The following is a 24,435-nucleotide window of genomic DNA, read 5'->3' on the forward strand; positions in this document are numbered from 1 at the left end:
TCCTCCTGAGACGCTCTCCATGCCCATTCTTGGTGTTTCTTCAGCAATGAGTGTACCAGTACGAGGGTGGTCACCAGTTTAGGAATAAATTTCCCGTAATAGTTTACGAAACCTAAGAACAACCGCAACTCTGTCGCGTTTTCCAGAGTGGGTGTTTGTCTTGTCGCTCGCACTTTTTCCTCAACTGGGTGTAGGCCATCACAATCAACTCGATACCCCAAGTATGTGACTTCCTTGGCATAGAAAATGCACTCCCCCCTCTTCAGACGGATGCTCATCTCAGAAAACCGACAGAGGACGTCCTCCAGGTTGCACAGATGCTTCCTGTCCAAGGCTCTGGTGACTAGGACGTCTTATAATCCCCACACAGGTGTACGGTTTCGTCAGGTTTTAGTACCATGTCTACCGGTGCTGCCCAATCGACAAAATGTACTGGCCAGATGATACTGAGGCCTTCCAATTGGCTGAGCTCGTCCTCGACTTTTTCCAGCAACACAAAGGGAACCGAGCAGACCCTGAAGTATTTTGGCTGGGCTTCAGGGTCTACATGTATCTTGGCCAGAGCCTCTTCAATTTTGGCTGACCCGTGATTTCTTATCTCTGCGGTTTTGCCGGCTGCAAAGTGCTGCACCACCGTGGATCATCCTGCATCGACTCCGGGGGGGAGGGGGGGGCTCCTGCCTGATTACAGCATCCCTCAGCCAATGGGCCTGGTCCTGACAGTATTCGGGCCAGGATTGGGTTCCAGAGATCCCACCTGTAGGAGGTGGCATGCATCTGAATGGATGGGGGTGTCAGACACTCTTTACTTCCATTCCTGACATCTCCTTGTGTTCCTGGACTGCCTTGTCTGCGCTCTCCCATGAGAGGGAGATCTCAGTGGCTTTTTTTAGTTCCAGCAACGGCTCGGTCAGTAATGTCCGCTGGGTCGCCATATTATTTACTCCACATACAAGGCGGTCCTGTAGCATTTCTTGCAGGGATGACCCATAATTACAATAATCATCCGGTTTGTACAATTGCGCCAGAGATTCGGTAATGGACTCCACTGAGGTTCTTTTTCTGTACTAAATCGATATCTTTGCATAATGACCGATGGCTTGGGGTCACAGTGGTTTGTCACAAGTGCCACTAGCTCTTCGAACGTCTTTGGAATCTGGGGTTGCGGGGTATGTTAGACTCTTTATGACCCTGAAGGTGGGGGCTCTACAGGCAGTCAGAAGAATTATCATCTGGCGATCATCCCCAACAATGTTCACCTTAAAAAAAAAATGCATACTCTCTGCATGCTGAGCACAGTGAATAGATTGAGTTTGCCAAAGAGGGGCATTTTCAAAATGGTGAAAACCTTACGAAGAGAGGTCGCTGTACTCCAAATCATTAACAACACTGACTGCAGTTCCACTTTATCCTCATCATCAATATGTTAGTCAAGGAATCATCCAGAAAGGAGAGTCAAAAATGGTTTACTTTCAACCCTTGGTTTAGGGAAATTATCTCCAAGCAAAAGTCCAAATTGCAGCCGGGATTATTCTCGACCCCCGGTTCCTACCTGGCCCAGGTTTTATTCTGTGGAATAAACCAGTCCACTGATGGCCTTCCGCCCCTCAATGTGGGAGCTCGTGCTCCACAAGGCTCAAGGGGAGATTAATCGGGTTGTTCCCACGGGCCTCGTGGCGGTTATAACAATTTTATTAAAGGGTAATGTTATCAACACCAGCAGTCAATTTAGCTCATAAAACCCATCTTCGTGCTCTGTCTGAATGTTTCACACTGATCATGTCAGATTGTCAATTAATGTCTCACACTCAATATGCTGAATGAATACAGAAAGGAATATTAAACACTCATTTCATTAAATATATTGCATTGCAGATCAAGATCTAACTTCTGTCCTTTTTTTCAATTCTAGGGAGTTAATGGAGCTCCTGGATCTGTTGGTGGCCCAGGACCCATGGTAAGTTGCTGGAATATGAGTGGTCAATCAATATGAGTAGATATGTCTCAAAGCAGTTTTTTCAGAAGTCAGGGTCCTGAATTATATGTATTTTGTGTTTTTTTCCAATAATTTCCTCCTTCTCTACTCTCCCTGCATTGCAGTAATATCGGTATTCTGCAATCACAAGGATATTGTCCCTGCCTCTGTTGGAGTTACGCAGTAATCAGACTACTTGTGTGCCAAACAGCATATTCAGAAAGAAATAGACAAATACCACAACCAATGGATCAAATCTAAGCTCTGCAGTCTTACCACATCCAGCCGTGAAAGATGGTGGACTGCTAAACAACTGACTGGAGGGAGAGGCTCCACAAATATCCCCATCGTCAATGATGATGGAGCCCAGCACAACAGTGAAAAAGACAAGGCTAAGGCATTTTCTAACAATCTTCAACCAGGAGTGCTGAGTGGTGGATCCATCTTGTCCTCACCTGGAGGTTCCCAGCATCCAGGTGCCAGTCTTCAGCCAATTTGGTTCATTCCACATGGTATTAAGAAACTGGATACTGCAAAGGCTATGGGCCCTGACAATATTCCAGCATTAGTACTGAAGACCTGTGCTCTAGAACTTGCCGCACCCCTAGCCAAGCTGTTCCAATACAGCTACAACACTAGCATCCATCCAGCAATGTGGAAAATTGCCCAGGTATGTTCTCCACACAAAAGGCTGGACAAATCCAACCCGACTAATTACCGTCCTATAGGTCTACTCTCTATCCTCAATAAAATGATGGAAGGAGTCATCAACAGTGCGCTAAGTGGCACTTGTTTAACAAGAACCTGCTCACTGACACTTAGTTTGGGTTGTGCCAAGGCCACTCATATCCTGACCTTATTACAGCTTTGGCTCAAACATGGACAAAAGAGGTAAACTCCAGAGATGAGGTAAGAGTGATTGACCTTGATATCAAAGCAGCATTTGACTGAGTGTGGCACTAAGGGGCCCAAGCAAAACTGGAGTCAATGGGAATCAGGAAAAAACTCTCTGCTGGTTGTAGTCATACCTGACACAAAGGAGGATTGTTGTGGTTGTTGGCGATCAGTGTACTAGGCCCAACCATCTTCAGCTGTTTCATCAATGACTCTTGTTCCATCATATGGTCAGAAGTGGGGATGCTTGCTGATGATTACACAGCGTTCAGCACCATTCACGACTCCTCAGACACTGAAGCGGTCCATGTGCAAATGTAGCAAGACCTGAACAATACCAAGGCTTGGGCTGACAAGTGGCAAATAACATTGACACCACGCAGTGTCAGGCAATGACCATCTCCTACAAGAGAGAATCTAAACATTGCCACTTGACATTCAATGGCATTATCATCACTGAATTCCCACTATCAACATTCTGAGGACTACCATTGACCAGAAACCCAAGTGGACTAGCCATATAAATACTGTGGTCACAAGAGCAGGTCAGAGACTAGGAATCCCGCAGCAATTAACTCAACTCTTGACTCCCCAAAGCCTGTCCACAGTCTACAAGTGAAGAGTGTAATGGAATACTCTCCTCTTGCCTGGATGAGTGCAGCTTCAACAATACTCGAGAAGCTTGACGCCACCCAGGCAAAGCAGCCACTTTATTGGGACCCCTTCCACAAACATTCATTCCCTCCACTGCCACACAGTGGCAGCCGTGTGTACCATCTCCAAGATGCACTGCAGGAGCTCATCAAGGCTCCTTAGACAGCACCTTCCAAACCCACTATCACTACCATCTACAAGGACAAGGGAACACCACCACCTGGAAGTTCCCTCCAAGTCACTCACCATCCTGACTTGTAAATAGATCGCCATTCCTTCACTGTCGCTGGGTCAAAATCCTGGAACTCCTTCCCTAACAGCACTGTGGGTATACCTACACAACATTGATTACAGCAGTTCAAGAAGGCAGCTTAACACCACCTTCTCAAGGGCAATTAGGGTTGGGCAATGAATGCAGGTCTGGCCAATGATGCACACATCCCTTGACTGAATTTCGTCCCTAATTCTGATTAATGATCAGATTAATATCCCTACAGCTGGCCGGTGTAGGCTTTATCTCCCTTGTTGAATATGAGAGTTACAGATACTAATTTTAAGTCTCTTGTAAACTCCTCATTGATTGACTCTGAATAATTCTCGCATCTGCTCATTTGTTTGTTGATGTGTATAGTTCATCCATATTAAGTGGATTTCTGTCCCATTCGTTTCTCGAGAACCTGTGCTTCGCCCCCTCAAAGCCCCAAAGCATGATTAACACATGCTTGAAGTTGAATGGTACATTGTTGGTGTCCTTCCGAGTAAAATGCTCCAAAAATAGTCATTTTAGCAAGTTTAGCACCCTGGTTGAAATTCATGTTCTATTCCACTTCAGTTCTTTAAGGCAGGGCGATCCTGTGGCCTGTGAGCTACATGTAACCACTGAGTCCTACAAATATGACACTACAAGACCAGGTAACTAAGCCTTAGCCCTCACTGGGTATGATCCAGGTCAGCATATTCAAATGAGCCATTTGACATATTTAAATATGCGTTCATGGGATTCTCCCAGCGTCTGGGACCTAACGGTCTTGCCTGGGAGAACTCGCCAGGGTGCCGTTTACTACTGGTTTTCACAAATGGTACCTGGGGTGGGGAGGGTCTACTAGGGTGGACAGGGACAGGGCAGAGTGGCACGCTGGCACTCCCTCTGGCACCTGGGCATGTTGGCACTACCAGCCTGGCACTGCCAGGGTGCTGGGTAGCACTTTCAGGTTGGAAGAGGCACTGGCAGAGTGCAATGGTGGCAGTGCCATGGATCAGGGGGCCTTACCATGTGGAGGGGGGTGAGGTGGTGTTCCCGGGTGCCTCCCCAAGGTTGGTGAGGAATGGGGGGGGTCGAAAAGGGGGATAAGGGTGTCGATCGGGACAGCCAAAGAAAATGGCGCCACGAATTGTGAGGAGCCACATCTTCGGGCGAGCTTCAGCTTGCCAGCAGGAAATGACTTTGAGTGCAGCCCCGACGGAGAGAAACTCCCCAAGGCAAAACAAACGGTAAAGTGCCGTTATATATCGAGGTGTTTCTCAGCACTTCAACCACTGAAAAACACCCCACTAAATGCACCAGGGCAGCACGGTAGCATAGTGGTTACCACAGTTGCTTCACAGCTCCAGGGTCCCAGGTTCGATTCCCGGCTTGGGTCACTGTCTGTGCGGATTCCGGTCTGCATGTCCTCCCCGTGTGTGCGTGGATTTTCTCCGGCTGTTCCGGTTTCCTCCCACAGTCCAAAGATGTGCAGGTTAGGTGGATTGGCCACGCTAAATTGACCATGGGATAGGGTGGAGACATGGGCTTGAGTAGGGTGCTCTTTCCAAGAGCCGATGCAGACTCAATAGGCCGAATGGCCTCCTTCTGCACTGTACATTTTAGGATTCTATGATTCCAAAGCGAATGTAGATTTTGTTCCAGTTAAATCGCGCCCAATATCTTTATGGGAAGAAAGTTAAGGCGGGGAAATGTTTCAAGACAGTCTAAAAACCCATCAGAGCTATATTGTAAAACCGTTGGAAGATCTGGGGCTGGATTGTCTGATTCTGGGGCTATGTCCCCACATTGGCGTGGGAACGGTACCGTTTTACGCCAGAGAAAATGGCGCAAAATGGCCATCAATTCCCCGTTTTGCCGTGTGCTAGCATGCCGGCAGGGTAGAGCACCCGGCTCCAGCTGCCGATACGGCCCGGAGAATTGGCGGGTCTGTGGACGTGCATGCGCACGGAGGCGGCCTGCAGCGGCCGCACCGGCAATGGCCTGAGGCCATCGATACGTGGCGAGTACACCGCTTTGGAGGGGCGGAGCATCGCAAAATCGGCACCGCCCCCTATTTGGTCGGGAACTCTGATTCTCCGGCCGTTCGCTGAACTCGATTTTGGCATCGGCGACCGGAGAATCCAGTCGCTGCCTTTTTGTAAGTGTTGAATATAACTTATGTGTCATAGGAGCTCTGTGCATAATTTCTGAGTGTACCTTTCTGAGTTTTATTCATTTATTTCTTTTCAAATTCCCCTCGTCTGGCGTAATCTTCTGTTGCCTTTGCTTTTCATCGTGACAGAGGCCAATGCATTGAAAAAACTGCTTCTTCTGTTCTCTTGACAGGGTCTGAAAGGATTACCCAGTCAGAAAGGAGAAAAGGTACAAACTTCAGCAAAATAGGTGAAGTAAAGGTCTGAGTGATTAATTCATAGAATTGTACAGCACAGTCGGAGGCCGTTCAGGTCTACGCATCTGTGCAAGTTCTTTGAAAGAGCAATCCAATTAGTTCCCGTCCTGTGCTCTTTCCCCAATTGTTTTAAAAATGTTTCCCTTCTTCCCTGGCTGCCATCCCTTATCCTCTGGTTACCAACTCTTGTTCTCTGGTTACTGACCCCCTTAACCAAGCTGTGTGTGCAGCTGGATGGAGACTAATTGCTGCCAGGTTCTATTTGCCTTTGTTATATTGGTTCAAAGAATGATGGCAATTGTGAACAATTGCCTGCATGCAGTGTGAATGTTCACTAGAGACTTTCCACTTGTTGGATTCTGCCATTTTTACTGTTGATCTCATGCTAAGGAGAGAATGTCATGCCTCATCCATAACTCTGCACCCACTCTGGTCCATAAAGTCAGAAAGAAAATCCTTTGAGTATTCCTGTTGTGGTTTAAATTTCCTTTCTGGCCCCCAGTTAGCAGAATGCATCAAATATTGCTGTAAAATTTAATAATTTATCCTTCCCTGACATCAATGGTATCTTTGAGTTCTGGAGATGTTAATGCAGAGATTGCAGCCTGTATGTAATAAGTTCATTGCAAGCAGTCTCATTTACTCTTGTTTGTGTTCTGAATGGCATTTCACTGGAGAGATAATCCAACTTGGGGTGGTTCAACTTAGAAACAATGCACCTAGAATCATAGATTCTCTACAGTGCAGAAGGAGGCCATTCGACTCATTGAGTCTGCACTGACCCTCCGAAAGAGCACCCTGTCTAGGCTCATTCCCACACAACCTTGTAGCCCCACCTAACCTTTTGGACACTAAGGAGCAGTTCAGCATGGCCAATCCACGTAAGCTGCACATCTTTGGACTGTGGGAGGAAATCGAAGCACCCAGAGGAAACCCACTCAGACACGGAGAGAATGTGCAAACTCCACACAGACAGTCACCCAAGTTGGGAATTGAACTCGGGTCCCTGCTGCTGTGAGGCAGCAGTGCTAACCAATGTGCTACCAGGCTGCCTGTTTCACTTTATAGAAGAGAAGCATGTGTGGACATATATGGAAGGGGTGTGACTAATTTAATTTCATCCAGTTCCCCCTCCTCCATTCCTATGAATATCTGGTTTCAGTCTCAAGTTCTTTTTTGGTTAATTGGCCCAGTGCTCATTTCCTATGCGATTGAATGCTGGAAATTTTCAACTTGGTGGAAATTATGGCTCATCTTCAGTGGAACGCAATTACCGTTTGCTCCCGTAACCGCTCTCTGACCCTGCTTGGTGTCGGGGGTTAGGGTAACAATCTTATTTAAGAAGATTCCCTGCAGGAATCCCACCATATTGGGGGGCCCAGGATGTTAATAAGTCACATCCGCAGCTGAAGCCTTCGTTCAAGCCTTTGTCACATTTAGACTGAATGATTCAAATGTTCTCCTGAAGGACCTCCCATCCTCCGCCCTCCACTAAGTTCAGGTCATCAAACCTCTGTTAATTGTATTACATCTTGCACAAAGTGCTGCTTGTCCACCATACCTGCTGTCATTGACTTACATTAGCTTCCAGTTAAAATTCACAGCCTCGTTTTTTAAAAATTCCCTTAATGGCCTTGAACGTCCCTATTACGGTAACCTCCATCCACCCATACCCCCTTTGACACTGCTATTGGTGGCCGTGCCTTCAGACCCCGCATTCTGGAGCTCCTTCCCACAATCCCTCCATCCGTCAACCTCCACCTCCTCTTTTTATGACCCTTTCTCTTCCATATGAGTTGTAGTATGAATATTTCCATCTTCTCCAGTTCAGAAAAAGCTAAGAATTGCTAAAAGATTTTTCAGTTAAAAACCGAAGGTACAGATGTGTTTTTGCTTGCATTTCAGGGAGCTAATGGGATACCAGGATTTAAAGGTGAAAAGGTAACTACTTGTGGTAGAACTGTTTCTAAACTATGTTTTAGGATACATTTCTAGTGTATTCCAGTTGGCCTAGCAAGTCTTTGTCACTGTTTTACTCCAAGTGAATAATTTAGTCCAATCTTGATCCTGTTACCCTTTAATATTCTCCTTTCATCAAACAACTAGCTAATTGCCTTTGAAAATGATTTAAGGAATTTATGATTTTCAAAAATAAGTTTTGAGTACCCAATTAATTTTTTCCAATTAAGGAGCAATTTAGCATGTCCAATCCACCTACCTTGCACATCTTTGTGTTGTGGGGGCGAAACCCACGCAAACACGTGGAGAAAGTGCAAACTCCACACGGACAGTGACCCAGAGTCGGGATCGAACCTGGGACCTCGGCGCCATGAGACTGCTAGTGCTAACCACTGTGCCACCGTGCTACCCCCGATTTAAGGAATTTATAATAGTTATCATATATTTCACATTTTGGCCACTTTCCTGTCAGTAATGATTTATATTTTTTGCCTTTAGGGAGACCCACAAGGTATTTCCGGACCCCAAGGATACAAAGGAGACAAGGGAGAACAAGTAAGAATATATTGGTTTGTTCTAATGTGTGATATTATCTTATACCTGGTGTATCTCTACGATCCTAACTACCAGACTTTTCCAGTTACTGTTCCAGTCACTTTAAACCAGTGATTGGCAACCTAGGCTAGTGAGTGGGTCACATGAGTGGCCCTCCTTCATCTCAGTGGGCCGCAAGATTGAAATAGGGCACGTCCACTAACCATGGCCCTTGAATAAGATTGAATACATTCTAAATATTTCATATTAATAAATATTTAATCATTCATATATTAATAGAGCTGTCATCAACTTCAAGTGGTAAAAACAAAAAAAATTAACGCTTGAACAAAGAACAAAGGAAAGTACAGCACAGGAACAGGCCCTTCGGCCCTCCAAGCCTGCGCCGACCATGCTGACCGAATAAACTAAAATCTTCGACACTTCCGGGATCCGTATCCCTCTATTCCCATCCAATTCATGTATTTGTCAAGATGCCCTTTAAACGTCATTATCGTCCCTGCTTCCACCACCTCCTCTGGTAGCGAGTTCCAGGCACCCACTACCCTCTGTGTAAAAAAACTTGCCTCGTACATCTCCTCTAAACCTTTCCCCTCGCATCTTAAACCTATGCCCCCTAGTAATTGACCCCTGTACCCTGCGAAAAAGTCTCTGACTATCCACCCTGTCTGTGCCCCTCGTAATTTTGTAGACCTCTATCAGGTCGCCACTCAACCTCCGTCATTCCAGTGAGAACAAACCGAGTTTATTCAACCTCTCCTCATAGCTAATGGCCTCCATACCAGGCAACATCCTGGTAAATCTCTTCTGCACCTTCTCTAAAGCCTCCACATCCTTCTGGTAGTGTGGCGACCAGAATTGAACACTATACTCCAAGTGTGGCCTAACTAAGGTTCTATACAGCTGCAACATGGCTTGCCACTTTTTATACTCAATGCCCCGGCCTATGAAGGCAAGCATGCCGTATGCCTTGTTGACTACCTTCTCCACCTGTGTTGCCTCTTTCAGTGACCTGTGGACCTGTACACCTAGATCTCTCTGACTGTCAGTGCTCTTGAGGATTCTACCATTCGCTGTATATTCCCTACCTGCATTAGAATTTCCAAAATGCATGACCTCACATTTCTGGATTTCTGGATTAAACTCCATCTGCCATCTCTCCGCCCAAGTCTCTAAACGATCTAAATCTGGCTGTATCCTCTGACAGTCCACATCGCTATCCGCAATTCCACCAACCTTTGTGTCGTCCGCAAACTTACTAATCAGACCAGTTACATTTTCCTTTAAATCATTTATATATACTACGAACAGCAAAGGCCCCAGCACTGATCCTTGCGGAACACCACTAGTCACAGCCCTCCAATCAGAAAAGCACCCTTCCATTGCTACTCTCTGCGCTCTATGGCCTAGCCAGTTCTGTATCCTCCTTGCCAGCTCACCCCTGATCCCGTGTGGCTTCACCTTTTGTACCATTCTGCCATGAGGGACCTTGTCAAAGGCCTTACTGAAGTCCATGTGGGCAACATCCACTACCCTACCTGCATCAATCATCTTTGTGACCCCCTCAAAAAACTCTATCAAGTTAGTGAGACACAACCTCCCTTCACAAAACCGTGCTGCCTCTCGCTAATACGTCCACTAGCTTCCAAATGGGAGTAGATCCTGTCTCGAAGAATTCTCTCCAGTAATTTCCCTACCACTGACATAAAGCCTGTAGTTCCCTGGATTATCCTTGCTACCCTTCTTAAACAAAGGAACAACATTGACTATTCTCCAGTCCTCCAGGACATCACCTGATTGGATCCAAAGGGAGCACACGATTTTCACAGTCAATGTTGTGAGCAATCAGCACACGCCTCACTTCACTTGCCCTTGCTTTACGTGCGGATCACTTCAATTATACCGGCAAGAAAGAAGCCGAGCAGCCGGAAGCCAGCAGAACGTGGAAACTCTGTGTGTGGGCAAAAGCCAACAAAATATCTCATGAGCCGCACTCAGAACCCTGATGGGCCGCATGTGCCCCCGGGTCGCAGGTTGCCCACTGCTGCTTTAGCATTCCTCAAGTGAAGCAAGACTTGAAGACAACTTACAGGGTCATGGGGAAAGGGCAGGGGCATGGGACAAATTCAATAGCTCTTTTAAAGAGTCAGCATGGGCATGATGGGCCAAATGGCCAACTTCCACCCTGCATCATTCCATGATTCTAAGAGCTCCGTCTCCATAGTGCCTGTTTTGGTGCATTCAGTTCTGAGAAATTCAGTACTTACAGCAGATGGATTTCGATCACTAACACGTATACAATTAACAAGCCAACAGGTGAGATCTGAAATTGAACAATCATTTATTTTTTTCCGGTTGGCATTGACTCAATGGTATTACTGCACCAGAAAGTTGTAGTTTCAGGCCTCACTCCAGAAACCTGACCACAAAATCTATGTTGACACTTTAGCATAGTACCCATAAGAGATAACCAGAAGCTGCAATAGACATGTTGGCTCCTTAGCTGCTGGGATTGGGGAATGTCACACCATGAAAGAAAACTGATCAAGGATGTATAATGCATGATTGAAGACCAGATAGGAGTTCAATGTTTTGCTTAAGTAACTTCACATAACTTTATCTCAAGAGATTACATTTATTGAATGGAGTCCATAATAGAGCACATTTTTCATGGCCTGTGGAATGAACAAGCTTAATGGGATCTATGGATGTCTTTTTTTAATCATGCAGCTTCCATTCTTGCAGGGTGATAGAGGTCCACCAGGGTTTGATGGTGATAAAGGAGAGAAAGGTGAAGATGGGCCTCCAGGACTGAAGGTGAAAATTTCATTCCCTGTCATCACTGGTACCGGTTGAAAACAGTCAATAAAGTGTTGCGTTTGTCAAACCAAATGATTCTAATAATTTCTGATTCCTATAAATATTAAAGTGCTTATCATTCTTGACACAATAGGCAACATTATCCTAAAACAATCAGGGGTCACTCTGTCAATGCATCAGCAAGTGCATGTTTTGGCAATTACATTGTTACATTAATTGCCTTATTAAAGAAGGGTAATGGTTATTGGCCGAACCTCCAAAGACTCTAAATGGAAACAGCTGGAACAGTTGCTGTGGGGAAATTATGTGGAGCTTGTATCTCTGCTGAGCTAGCTGCAGAATAAACTTGCTGATGGTAATAGACAAGCTGCTGTATTATTCCTCCCTCATATACTAACAGTTAATATTAACAACTCAACCAGCCTGTAAAAGTTCAGAAATTTAAAAAGATATAAAGGCACAAAACCTAGCTAGATGTTAGATGAAAGATTGTTCCTTCGGAAGAGTGGAGATATGAATTGAGCAAATTCTCAACAAGAACTGTCAATGCAGGGTTTAGTGGTAACAGGGACAAGTATAGATTGAGATGATCAAATGTTGCATGGGACAGATTCGGGTAAATTCACTAATCCTGCACTCAGTGCAGGGAGACTCAGTTGTATGGAGCATCGGTTAGAGAAAGGACTGTAATATTGCTGGAAAGAATCTGGTCTACATTCCCTTCAAGTATAGTTCTCTGCTGCGAGAGTGGGATCTGGAATCTTACTCACCGTATTCCGATACCTACAGATTGGGAGTATGGATGAATAATCTGAAGTTTAGCTTAGTTTTTCTGAAGATCAGCCTATTTATTTGTCTGTACTTGTACAAATCATTTCCAGATGGGTGGGTAAGAAAGAGTCGATGAGTTGGTTGATTGTTCATGATTGTAGAAAGTGTGCGTTTGATTGGCTGAATGTTTTCTTTCTCCTTCCATGCTCTCTTATTTGATGGGATCTTCTTCAGGATCGGTGCATGGTACTTTAATGATCTATGTTATTTTTGTGTTTCTAAGGGTCACAAAGGAGAGCCGGGATCAAAAGGATCAATGGGATTATTTGGGGCCAGAGGTCCTGCAGGACAGAAGGTTTGTACCTGTGTCTAGCCTCGGTTCCTCAGAGAATACTGGCTTGTTTGAAATGATGACATAATCTCTGATAGAGAAGCTTGAGTTGTTTTAAGTGTCATCTGAAGCCCTTACCTTGGAGTTACTAGCTCATTTCCAGTTATATCTGATCGTATAGTTGATTTTCCAGTACATTGATCCAGTTTAGCACTTGCAATAAATAGGTCATGATGGTTGATATTCCGCTGTGACGAACGAGAGCCATTTTATATCCCCTTGTTCACAGTTAGCCAAAGAAGATGGACCAAGGGAACATGAGTAGGCCATTAAGTCCCTTAAGACCTTTCAGCCATCCAGGAGCCCACAGGCAACCTCAACCAGTTTTGATTTTCGGGCTTCCCACCTGCCGCTCGCTGAATGCCCCCTATGTGCCTGATCAAATGCCCTCCCACCTCCAAACTTGCCACCAAGAGGGACCTTAAATTCTGCCCTATGTTTCTAGAACAATTGAATTAACATTGTGACGGTAAATTTGATAAATTAGGATTCCTGCCCTACCAAGGTTATTCATCCATTAATTACGAACTGAGTTCAGCTGTAATGCCTCTCACGGTGGAGTAGCTTATTGGCAGATTGCTGTTGGATCTCTGATGCCACTTTAGAGTGCTGTATGCAAAACTGTACCCAGGAAAAGGATGAGACCCTACTGGTAGAGCAAAAAGAAAAAATTGGAATGAATGCAGAGAGGAAAGGGTTGAGGGGAAATTTATCAAATAATTAAAAGTGCCTCCAAACGTTAATGTGACAGTGCAGGGAAAGATTCCATCCAGTAGCAAATTCCAACACCCGAACAACGGGAGACCGGATGTCATGAGGAACTCTAAATATTATAAGTTAACAATATCTATAGACTACTAAGGAATCAAACAATGCAGAATCATAGCAACAAATTGAAGGATGCAGTGATGGGATTTGATTAAGAGGAGGCTTGTGCAGCACATACACACTGCTATGATACTTTTGGGCCGCAGAGCCTGTTTCTGTGCCATAAATGCTTTGTGGTATCCCAATATGTTAATTACTGATCAAGGTTGAGGTTATCATTGTTTCGGGTGGCACGGTGGCACAGTGGTTAGCACAGTTGCTTCACAGCGCCAGGGACCCAGGTTCGATTCCAGGCTTGGTCACTGTCTTGGCAGAGTCTGTACTTTCTCCCCGTGTCTGCGTGGGTTTTCTCTGGGTGCTCCGGTTTCCTTCCACAAGTCCCGGAAGACGTGCTGTTGGGTGATTTGGACATTCTGAATTCTCCCTCCGTGTACCCGAACAGGAGCAGGAGTGTGGCGACTCGGGGATTTTCACAGCAACTGAATGACAGTGCCAATGTAAGCCTACTTGTGACACTAATAAAGATTATTATTATTATTCTATTTCAGGGTGAAACTGGAGAACACGGCAGCAAGGGAATTGCAGTAAGTTTAGATGAAGGCTTTGGCTAAAAGGAACCTATGTTGCATTATAAGAGGGTCAGTTCAAACGATAGGAAGCTGTAAGTAAGAATAGAAAGCCTGCAGAATGTTTTAATGCATCATAACAAGTTACTCAAGAAGGCTGCCTCCCAGTGCCGAGGACCCGGGTTCGATCCCGACCCCAGGTCACTGTCCATGTGAAGTTTGCACATTCCCCCTGTATCTGCCTCACCCCCACAGCCCAAAAAAGATGTACAGGGCAGATGAATTGGCCAAGCTAAATTGCCCCTTAGTTGGAAAAAAAATTGGATACTCTAAATTTTTAAATGTGACTCAAGAAGATTCTGAAGCAGACAGTGCAAATAGGTTCAACAGACAAAATAATTGAATTTGTATTGTATTAAATGCAATGTACAGTGTACAATAACATTACTAACAGCAATTTGTAGCCCATGCAATTTTTCCACATCTTTTCGTGTTCTCAGCAACTAGGCCTGTCTTGGAAGGTTCTTTTGTACTTCTCGACAGAAATCTGGATCTCTGCTATAGCTTTCAACCCCTTGTTCTGAGCCACACCTTTCTCAGCGTAGCATGACACACACTCCCGTCTGCATCAATGGCTCCTAAGTGGAGATGGTCGATCGCTTTAAGTTCCTGGGGTCACCATCACCAACCGTCTGTCCTGATCCACTCACGTTGATGCAACAGTCAAGAAAGCCCAACAACGTCGCTACTTCCTACGGAAGCTAAAGAAATTTGGCATGTCTGCGTCGACTCTCTAAAACTTCTACAGATGTGCGATAGAGAGAACATAGAACATAGAACATAGAAAATACAGCACAGAACAGGCCCTTCGGCCCACGATGTTGTGCCGAACCTTTGTCCTAGATTAATCATAGATTATCATTGAATTTACAGTGCAGAAGGAGGCCATTCGGCCCTTTGAGTCTGCACCAGCTCCTGGAAAGAGCACCCTACCCAAACTCAACACCTCCACCCAACACCAAGGACAATTTTGGACATTAAGGGCAATTTATCATTGGCCAATTCACCTAACCTGCACATCTTTGGACTGTGGGAGGAAACCGGAGCACCCGGAGGAAACCCACGCAGACACGGGGAGGACGTGCAGACTCCGCACAGACAGTGACCCAAGCCGGAATCGAACCTGGGACCCTGGAGCTGTGAAGCATTGTGCTATCCACAATGCTACCGTGCTGCCCTTAAGAACAAATAAATCTACATTATATCATTTTACCGTAATCCATGTACCTATCCAATAGCTGCTTGAAGGTCCCTAATGTTTCCGACTCAACTACTTCCACAGGCAGTGCATTCCATGCCCCCACTACTCTCTGGGTAAAGAACCTACCTCTGACATCCCTCCTATATCTTCCACCTTTCACCTTAAATTTATGTCCCCTTGTAATGGTTTGTTCCACCCGGGGAAAAAGTCTCTGACTGTCTACTCTATCTATTCCCCTGATCATCTTATAAACCTCTATCAAGTCGCCCCTCATCCTTCTCCGTTCTAATGAGAAAAGGCCTAGCACCCTCAACCTTTCCTCGTAAGACCTACTCTCCATTCCAGGCAACATCCTGGTAAATCTTCTTTGCACCTTTTCCAAAGCTTCCACATCCTTCCTAAAATGAGGCGACCAGAACTGTACACAGTACTCCAAATGTGGCCTTACCAAAGTTTTGTACAGCTGCATCATCACCTCACGGCTCTTAAATTCAATCCCTCTGTTAATGAACGCGAGCACACCATAGGCCTTCTTCACAGCTCTATCCACTTGAGTGGCAACTTTCAAAGATGTATGAACATAGACCCCAAGATCTCTCTGCTCCTCCACATTGCCAAGAACTCTACAGTTAACCCTGTATTCCGCATTCATATTTGTCCTTCCAAAATGGACAACCTCACACTTTTCAGGGTTAAACTCCATCTGCCACTTCTCAGCCCAGCTCTGCATCCTATCTATGTCTCTTTGCAGCTGACAACAGCCCTCCTCACTATCCACAACTCCACCAATCTTCGTATCGTCTGCAAATTTACTGACCCACCCTTCAACTCCCTCATCCAAGTCATTAATGAAAATCACAAACAGCAGAGGACCCAGAACTGATCCCTGCGGTACGCCACTGGTAACTGGGATCCAGGCTGAATATTTACCATCCACCACCACTCTCTGACTCCTATCGGTTAGCCAGTTCGTTATCCAACTGGCCAAATTTCCCACTATCCCATGCCTCCTTACTTTCTGCATAAGCCTACCATGGGGAACCTTATCAAATGCCTTACTAAAATCCATGTACACTACATCCACTGCTTTACCTTCATCCACATGCTTGGTCACCTCTTCAAAGAATTCAATAAGACTTGTAAGGCAAGACCTACCCCTCACAAATCCGTGCTGACTATCCTTAATCAAGCAGTGTCTTTCCAGATGCTCAGAAATCCTATCCTTCAGTACCCTTTCCATTACTTTGCCTACCACCGAAGTAAGACTAACTGGCCTGTAATTCCCAGGGTTATCCCTAGTCCCTTTTTTGAACAGGAGCACGACATTCGCCACTCTCCAATCCCCTGGTACCACCCCTGTTGACAGTGAGGACGAAAAGATCATTGCCAACGGCTCTGCAATTTCACCTCTTGCTTCCCATAGAATCCTTGGATATATCCCGTCAGGCCCGGGGGACTTGTCTATCCTCAGGTTTTTCAAAATGCCCAACACATCTTCCTTCCTAACAAGTATTTCCTCGAGCTTACCAATCTGTTTCACACTGTCCTCTCCAACAATATCGCCCCTCTCATTTGTAAATACAGAAGAAAAGTACTCGTTCAAGACCTCTCCTATCTCTTCAGACTCAATACACAATCTCCCGCTACTGTCCTTGATCGGACCTACCCTCGCTCTAGTCATTCTCATATTTCTCACATATGTGTAAAAGGCCTTGGGGCTTTCCTTGATCCTACCCGTCAAAGATTGTTCATGCCCTCTCTTAGCTCTCCTAATCCCTTTCTTCAGTTCCCTCCTGGCTATCTTGTATCCCTCCAATGCCCTGTCTGAACCTTGTTTCCTCAGCCTTACATAAGTCTCCTTTTTCCTCTTAACAAGACATTCAACCTCTCTTGTCAACCATGGTTCCCTCACTCGACCATCTCTTCCCTGCCTGACAGGGACATACATATCAAGGACACGTAGCACCTGTTCCTTGAACAAGTTCCACATTTCACTTGTGTCCTTCCCTGACAGCCTATGTTCCCAACTTATGCACTTCAATTCTTGTCTGACAACATCGTATTTACCCTTACCCCAATTGTAAACCTTGCCCTGTTGCACGTACCTATCCCTCTCCATTACTAAAGTGAAAGTCACAGAATTGTGGTCACTATCTCCAAAATGCTCCCCCACTAACAAATCTATCACTTGCCCTGGTTCATTACCCAGTACTAAATCCAATATTGCCCCTCCTCTGGTCGGACAATCTACATACTGTGTTAGAAAAGCTTCCTGGACACACTGCACAAACACCACCCCATCCAAACTATTTGATCTAAAGAGTTTCCACTCAATTTTTGGGAAGTTAAAGTCACCCATGACTACTACCCTATGACTTCTGCACCTTTCCAAAATCTGTTTCCCAATCTGTTCCTCCACATCTCTGCTACTATTGGGGGGCCTATAGAAAACTCCTAACAAGGTGACTGCTCCTTTCCTATTTCTGACTTCAACCCAGACTACCTCAATAGGGTGATACTCCTCGAACTGCCTTTCTGCAGCTGTTATACTATCTCTAATTAACAATGCCACGCCCCCACCTCTTTTACCACCCTCCCTAATCTTATTGAAACATCTATAACCAGGGACCTCCAACAACCATTTCTGCCCCTCTTCTATCCAAGTTTCTGTGATGGCCACCACATCGTAGTCCCAAGTACCGATCCATGCCTTAAGTTCACCCACCTTATTCCTGATGCTTCTTGCATTGAAATATACACACTTCAACCCATCTCCGTGCCTGCAAGTACTCTCCTTTGTCAGTGTTCCCTTCCCCACTGCCTCACTACATGCTTTGGCGTCCTGAATGTCGGCTACCTTAGTTGCTGGACTACTAAGCAACTATCCGGCTGCATCACAGCCTGGTATGGCAACTGCTCGGCCCACGGTCGCAAGAAACTGCAGAGTGTGGTGAACTCAGCCCAACGCATCACACAAGCTTGCCACCCCTACATTGATTCTGTATACACCACCCGCTGCCTCAGGAAGGCAGACAGCATTATTAGAGACCCCTCCCACCCAAGCATTGCCTTCTTCCAGACCCTTCCATCAGGCAGAAGGTACAGAAGTCTGAAGACCCACACATCCAGACATAGGAACAGCTTCTTCCCCACAGCTACTAGACTCCTTAACGACTCCCCCTCGGACTGATCTGTTCCCTGTAAGAACACTATTCTCTATGTTCTATGCTGCTTTTGCTCATGTATTTGCTTTGTTTGGCCCCTTGTTCCGCACTGTAACCAATCACTGTTTGTCGATGTACCATTTGTCAATGTTCTCTGTTGATTATTCTTTTGTCTACTATGTACGTACTGCATACGTTCCCTCGGCCGCAGAAAGATACTTTTCACTGTACTTCGGTACATGTGACAATAAATCAAATCAAAATCATCACAAACATTTCACCTTCACCACATTGAGAGTAGTGTTTCCGGAACAATCCATAGAATCCCAAGAGTGGAGAAGGAGGCCATTCAGCCCATAGGGTCTGTACCGATCCGCCGAAAGAGTACTCTACCTAGGCCCAGTCCCCCGCCCTAACCCCACACATCGATCATGGCCAATCCATCTGTCCTGCACATCTTTGGACTGTGGGAGGAAACCGGAGCACCCGGAGGAAACCCACACAGACAGGCGGAGAAAGTGCAAACTCCACACAGACAGTCACCCAAGGCAGGAATTGAACCTGGGTCCCTGGCACTGTGAGGCAGCAGCGCTAACCACCTGCCATCCATTACAATCTTCTCAGGTCAAATAAGAAGGACAGTAAATGCTGGCCTTAAAAATGAAATGCTGCGGTGCTGGAAATCTGAAATAAAACCAAAGTACTGGAAAATCTCAGCAGGTCAATCAGTGGGCGATAGTCTCTGCCTTGCGCCATCGGTCGCAGAATTCCCGGTAAGGTGGGGAATCCAGTGTCGGGGAGAAAACGGATTTGACACCAAGTGCCGATCCATTTCTGATGCTCCGACCCTCTGCTAGTGTTGGGATAGAGGTTTGCGCCCGCGCACCAGCGGAAGGATGCCAATGGGTCATTAAGACCCATTTTCAGCCACTTGGCAGGTTGGGCACCATATTCTCTGGGCCCGCGTGACTCTCCGATCCTCTGGGTCGGGAATCACATGGGCGAGAATTACTACAGGTATGGACAAGCGTGGCCCTGACGTGGTGGACCTCGCGGTGGACCAAGGGAATAACTCCTTGAGGGATGTCTCCCAAACAGAGAATTTCGCCCAGTATCCGTGGAGAGAGGAACAGAGTTAATGTTTCATGTCCAATATCACTCTTCTATGGAACCAGTAATGCCAACATCCTGAGAACTTTAAAAAAAATTGTTGATTGTTAGCAGGTTGCCTGCAGTTTTTGTCCATATAGAACAAAGCCTGCCTTCAAAAAGTAAATTCCATTATTCTAACGTGTTGTGGCAACATGATCAGGCGCTAAATAAATGTAAAGGTCTCTTTCTACCCTCTCTCGCTGGTGCCCTGCATTATGCTGCTTGTTCCTTCACCCTAGTTTTTGAATTTAAAAAGGAGTAATTTGCAATGCACCATTATTTACGTTCACATTTATGTCAGTGCCTCTCATGGCTTGTTTACCATGGAAGCAAAGTGACATTTTTATATTTATGGTGCTTTGCACATTGCTGCTGCTGTCCTCAAGGATAAATCTATTTGCAGTGTCACTAAATAGCAGCAGGACAAACAAGCTACAAGCTGCATAATGCTTTAACTGAGGTCCCTTCTTCCTCTTGTTTTATGATCTGTTAAATGTCAGTGGAGTTGGAAGTAGAAGTGGTTTAATTATAGTAAAACTTGTCTTAAAGACAGCGTACGTCAGGATTAAAAACACTAATTCAGTACTGATTTGCAAACCAAAGACTGTCGGAGCAGTTCATGTTAAAGCACCTCAGAAGTCCATATGCGTAGGAGCGGAAGTTGACTATTCGGCCCATCGAGTCTGCTATGCCATTCAATGAGATCACGGTTGATCTGAGATGATAATTCTCAACTCCATTTCCCACCTTATCCTCATAACCCTTGATTCCCTTACTGATTAAAGATCTGTCTAGCTCAGCCTTGAACATATTTAATGACCCAGCCTCTACAACTCTCTGCGGTAAAGAATTCCACAGATTCACTACTTTTGTGAGGGCCATGAAGAATCCAGCATGAGTTTTAAGGATACAAAGTAATAACATTTATTTACAATAACATATATATATATATATATATATAGCAGTAACTTCCCTTGCTGCATACTCCTTCCTGCTGGTTCCTGAACTGGCCAGCTTTATTTATACTAGGAGTTTACTAATGGTTTCTCCGCCCCCCTCATTGGGGAAGCTGATACTCCCACAGGATTGTGGGATTGTCATTAGTCCCCAGCCAATGGTAAGTAGGCAGGTTATAACAACTATCCTCTGAGAAGAAACTCCTCCTCATCTCTGTCTTAAATGGGTGACACCTTACTCTGAGATTTTACCCTCTGGTCCGAGACTCTCCCACAAGGGGAAACATCCTTTGGGCATCTACCCTGTCAGGCCCACTGAGAATCCTATGTGTCTCAACAAGGTCGCCTCTTATTCTTCTAAACTCCAATATAGGCCCAATCTACTCCACGTCTCCTCAAAAGAAAATCCCTCCGTACCTGAGATCAACCGAGTGAGCCTTCTCTGGACTGCCTTCAATACCGGTGCATCTTCCGTAGATAAGGGGACAAAAGTGGTCACAGTATTCCAGGTGTGGTCTAACTAGTGCCGTGCCTTGTATAGTTTGAGCAGGACTTCCCTACTTTTATAGTCCATTCCCTTTGAAATAAAGGACAACATTCCATTTGTCGTCCCAATTACCTGCTGAACTTGCATGCTAGATTTTTCATGATTTATGCACGAGGGGTCCCAAATCCCTCGGTGCTGCAGCTTTCTGCAGTCTTCCTCCATTTAAATAATATTCAGCTCCTTTATTCTTCCTCCCAAAGTACATAACTTCACATTTTCCCACATTATATTCCACCTGCCAAGTTTTTGCCCAGTGCTCACTTGACCTGTAAACTCTTTGTGTCACCCTCACCACTTGCCTTCCCACCTATCATAGTTATCTGCAAACTTGGCAATGGTGCATTAGTACATTCACTTCCCTTGCCCAAGCCATTAATGTATATTGTGAATAACTGTGGCCCCAGCACTGATCCCTGTGCATTCCACTACTTCCAGTTTGCCATCCTGAAAATGCCCCTTATGCCCCTTTATTTTGGCTCTATCGACAGCATAATGGATGAAATATCACATGGAATTGCTGTCCTGAGTCATACAATAACGACCTACATTTATAGAGTGCCTTTGTCATAGTAAAGCATTCAAGATTTCACCCGATGTTCAATCCTTTTTATGTTGGAGCTGTTTACTCTCTTATTGGCTTCCCAATGCCTTTTCACAGTGTTGTGGTGGACCTTTTCCAACTAACCACAGAGGACTCAGGGACATGTTACAATAGTTTACTACCCAGAACTACCCCAGAGAAACCTCTTTGCACATTCTCTCGGTGCCTGCGTGGGTTTCCTCCGGGTGCTCTGGTTTCCTCGAAAATGTGCAGGTTAGGTAGATTGGCCATTCTAAATTGCCCCTTAGCGTCCAAAAGGTTGGGTGGGTTTACTGGGTTAGGGGATAAGGCAGGGGCGTGGGCCTAGGTAGGGTGATCTTCCAAGGGTTAGTGCAGACTTGATAGGCCAAATGGTCTCTTTCTGCACTGTAGCGATTCTATGATTCTATTCTATTGATTATATCTGGCTCTGCCATATCAAGCATTATCAGGCCTCGACTCTGCTCTGCATCCCCCATCTTCTTTTCTCCACTATTCACTGTCCCCGTGTACCCCTCCATTCAACATCAATTTGCAAGTTGTTCAGCGGATTTTCTTTGTCACTAATATCATTCAGAGAAGTTCAAAATCAGAGGAAAGCCCTGAGGCCCAACTACTGTACGTTGTTGTATACCCTACACATGATCAAGACCAACATTCAGCTGCTTTTGTCACTTCCCACCAATCCGGGACTCCCCCAGTTGCTTCCATCTCTAGCCCTGAAAATGCACCTTTCTCTCCGAGTTTCACTATCTTCCTTCATAGAATCACACACCAATACAGTACAGAAGGAAACTTTTTTTATTCATTCATGGGACATGAGCATCGCTGGCAAGGCCAGCTCTTGAGAAGGTAATGGTGAGCCACATTCTTGAACTGTTGTAATCCTTATGGTGTAGGCAAAGCACTGATGCTGTTAGAAAGGGACTTTTTGCTCAATCCCGAGCCTTTCTTGTCCCCGCTTGAATCTCTCCGCAGGTCTGTGCTCCTGCCTCAGCACTGAAAGGGCTGTGAGGAGCCACCAATTATATCCTCTGCGATTGTGACCATGTGGCTTTTGTTTCAGGCATTTTCTCTTACCATTATGCTCCAGAGAGAACCCATCCAAATAGCAGTTGGAAGCAACTTCAATCCTAACGTTAAAAAGGGATTGGATAAAAACTTTCAAATCGTGAAGTACTAGAGGGAAACAGCAGGAGAGTGAGGTTAATTGGGGAGCGTTTTCAAAGAGCCAGCACAGGTATGACAGGCTGACTCCCTATTGTGAGTTTCTACGTTTCAAAGATTCTTCATAGAACCGAGAGCCATACTTCATTATTGTATAAATTGTGATTTCCTCCACCAGAGGGAGCCTTTTTATTACATCTTTCTACAACAGTAAACGACCAAAAAATGCATTAACATTTCTCAAGTTTCCCAAAATCCTCTGCTGCACTTTGTTTTCTCTAATTAAATTTGATTATGTAGAAGAAATAGATCTGTTTTTCTGCACAGTGAGTCATGTCATAAGCTGGGCCTTGGATGAAGTTGTTTCTGTATCTCAAGTACATAAATATATATGCGTGCTGACATTCTTTGGCGATAGATTAATTGGTAAAATTCCAGTTAGCAGAAGGATCTGTCACAAAGCATTATTGCAATGTTGGAATATTTATTTTAGCACAGTAAATTAGCAATTATCCCGAGTATCTCTCCTGAGCTCTTCAGGCCTGTCCAATGTTTCGAAAGGATGCTTACTTTAAAGGTTGAAAAATAAAATAACTGCAGAAAGAAATTGGAAATCTGAAACAAAGCAGTAAATGCTTCAAACATGCAGCAAGCATGTCAGAAGGCATCTGGGGAGAGAATAGTTAAGTTAATATTCCAGGTATGGACCTCCATCACTCCTGAAGTAGAGTTGGCACCTGAAATATTAACTTGTCTGTTCTCTCCACAGATGCTCTCTGACTTGTTGAGTGTTTGCAGCATTTTCTGTTCTGTCTTAAAGACTCTCTTCTCAGGGCCGGATTATTTTAATCAAACCGTTTTGGCTGGTAACATTGCATTTAAAAATGCATTTCTTTTTGAAATGGCCACTTAAATTATTTAGAAGATTGTTGATGACACGTCAGGTTGAGTGGTGACTGGTTGTTTAAAAGGGGGCTGACAATAATCTTTCTTTGACATATAGCTCCCGTAACGAGTTTCCTTCCCTAAGCCCTAAGGCGTGACTCTCTTAAAAGTCAGTACCAATAACGTGGCTCCTCTTTTGAAACATAAACCTGCCTTTATAGAGAACCTTACACAGTGTCAGGGTTTCCCAAACTACTTTACATTAACTGAAGTACTTTTGAAGTGTAGCCATTATTGTAAGGTAGAAAAGGTCGGTAATTTTCACACAATAAGCTTCCACAGGCAGCAGTGAAATGTTTATACAATAGTCTCTTTTAATACTATTGTTTGAGGGATGAATATTGGCCAGGACTTTCCAGCTCTTCTTCAAATTGTAGCGTGGGATTTTTTGCTTCCATCAATGTTCCTTCAAAGTAATAACCATATTGAGGAGCCAGCATTGTAGCATTATGTCAATATTCAAGAAGGCTAGGACTCTTTTCTCCAGTAAAAGAGAGAACTAGTGGAGGAGCTTAAAATTATGAAGGGACTTGACAGGGTCGATAGAGAGAAGATGGGCCAGGTTTTCATCATGGGGGCGGGAATTGGGATTTTTT

The 24,435-nt window shown here is 45.0% G+C and overlaps 1 protein-coding gene across 1 annotated transcript in view; it reads left to right on the forward strand.

Annotated features, from left to right (window-relative positions):
- Nucleotides 1-24,435, forward strand: part of col7a1l (collagen type VII alpha 1-like) — a 435,910-nt gene that overhangs the window by 351,921 nt on the left and 59,554 nt on the right. Inside the window, exons 81-87 of the mRNA XM_072470919.1 lie at nt 1,913-1,957; nt 6,114-6,149; nt 8,083-8,118; nt 8,635-8,691; nt 11,437-11,508; nt 12,566-12,637; nt 14,050-14,085. Of these exons, the coding sequence (XP_072327020.1) occupies nt 1,913-1,957; nt 6,114-6,149; nt 8,083-8,118; nt 8,635-8,691; nt 11,437-11,508; nt 12,566-12,637; nt 14,050-14,085 (354 nt within the window). The remainder of the gene's footprint in view (nt 1-1,912; nt 1,958-6,113; nt 6,150-8,082; nt 8,119-8,634; nt 8,692-11,436; nt 11,509-12,565; nt 12,638-14,049; nt 14,086-24,435) is intronic.

The sequence above is a fragment of the Scyliorhinus torazame genome, chromosome 13 (genome assembly GCF_047496885.1).
Source record: "Scyliorhinus torazame isolate Kashiwa2021f chromosome 13, sScyTor2.1, whole genome shotgun sequence".
In the NCBI taxonomy this organism is placed as follows: domain Eukaryota; kingdom Metazoa; phylum Chordata; class Chondrichthyes; order Carcharhiniformes; family Scyliorhinidae; genus Scyliorhinus; species Scyliorhinus torazame.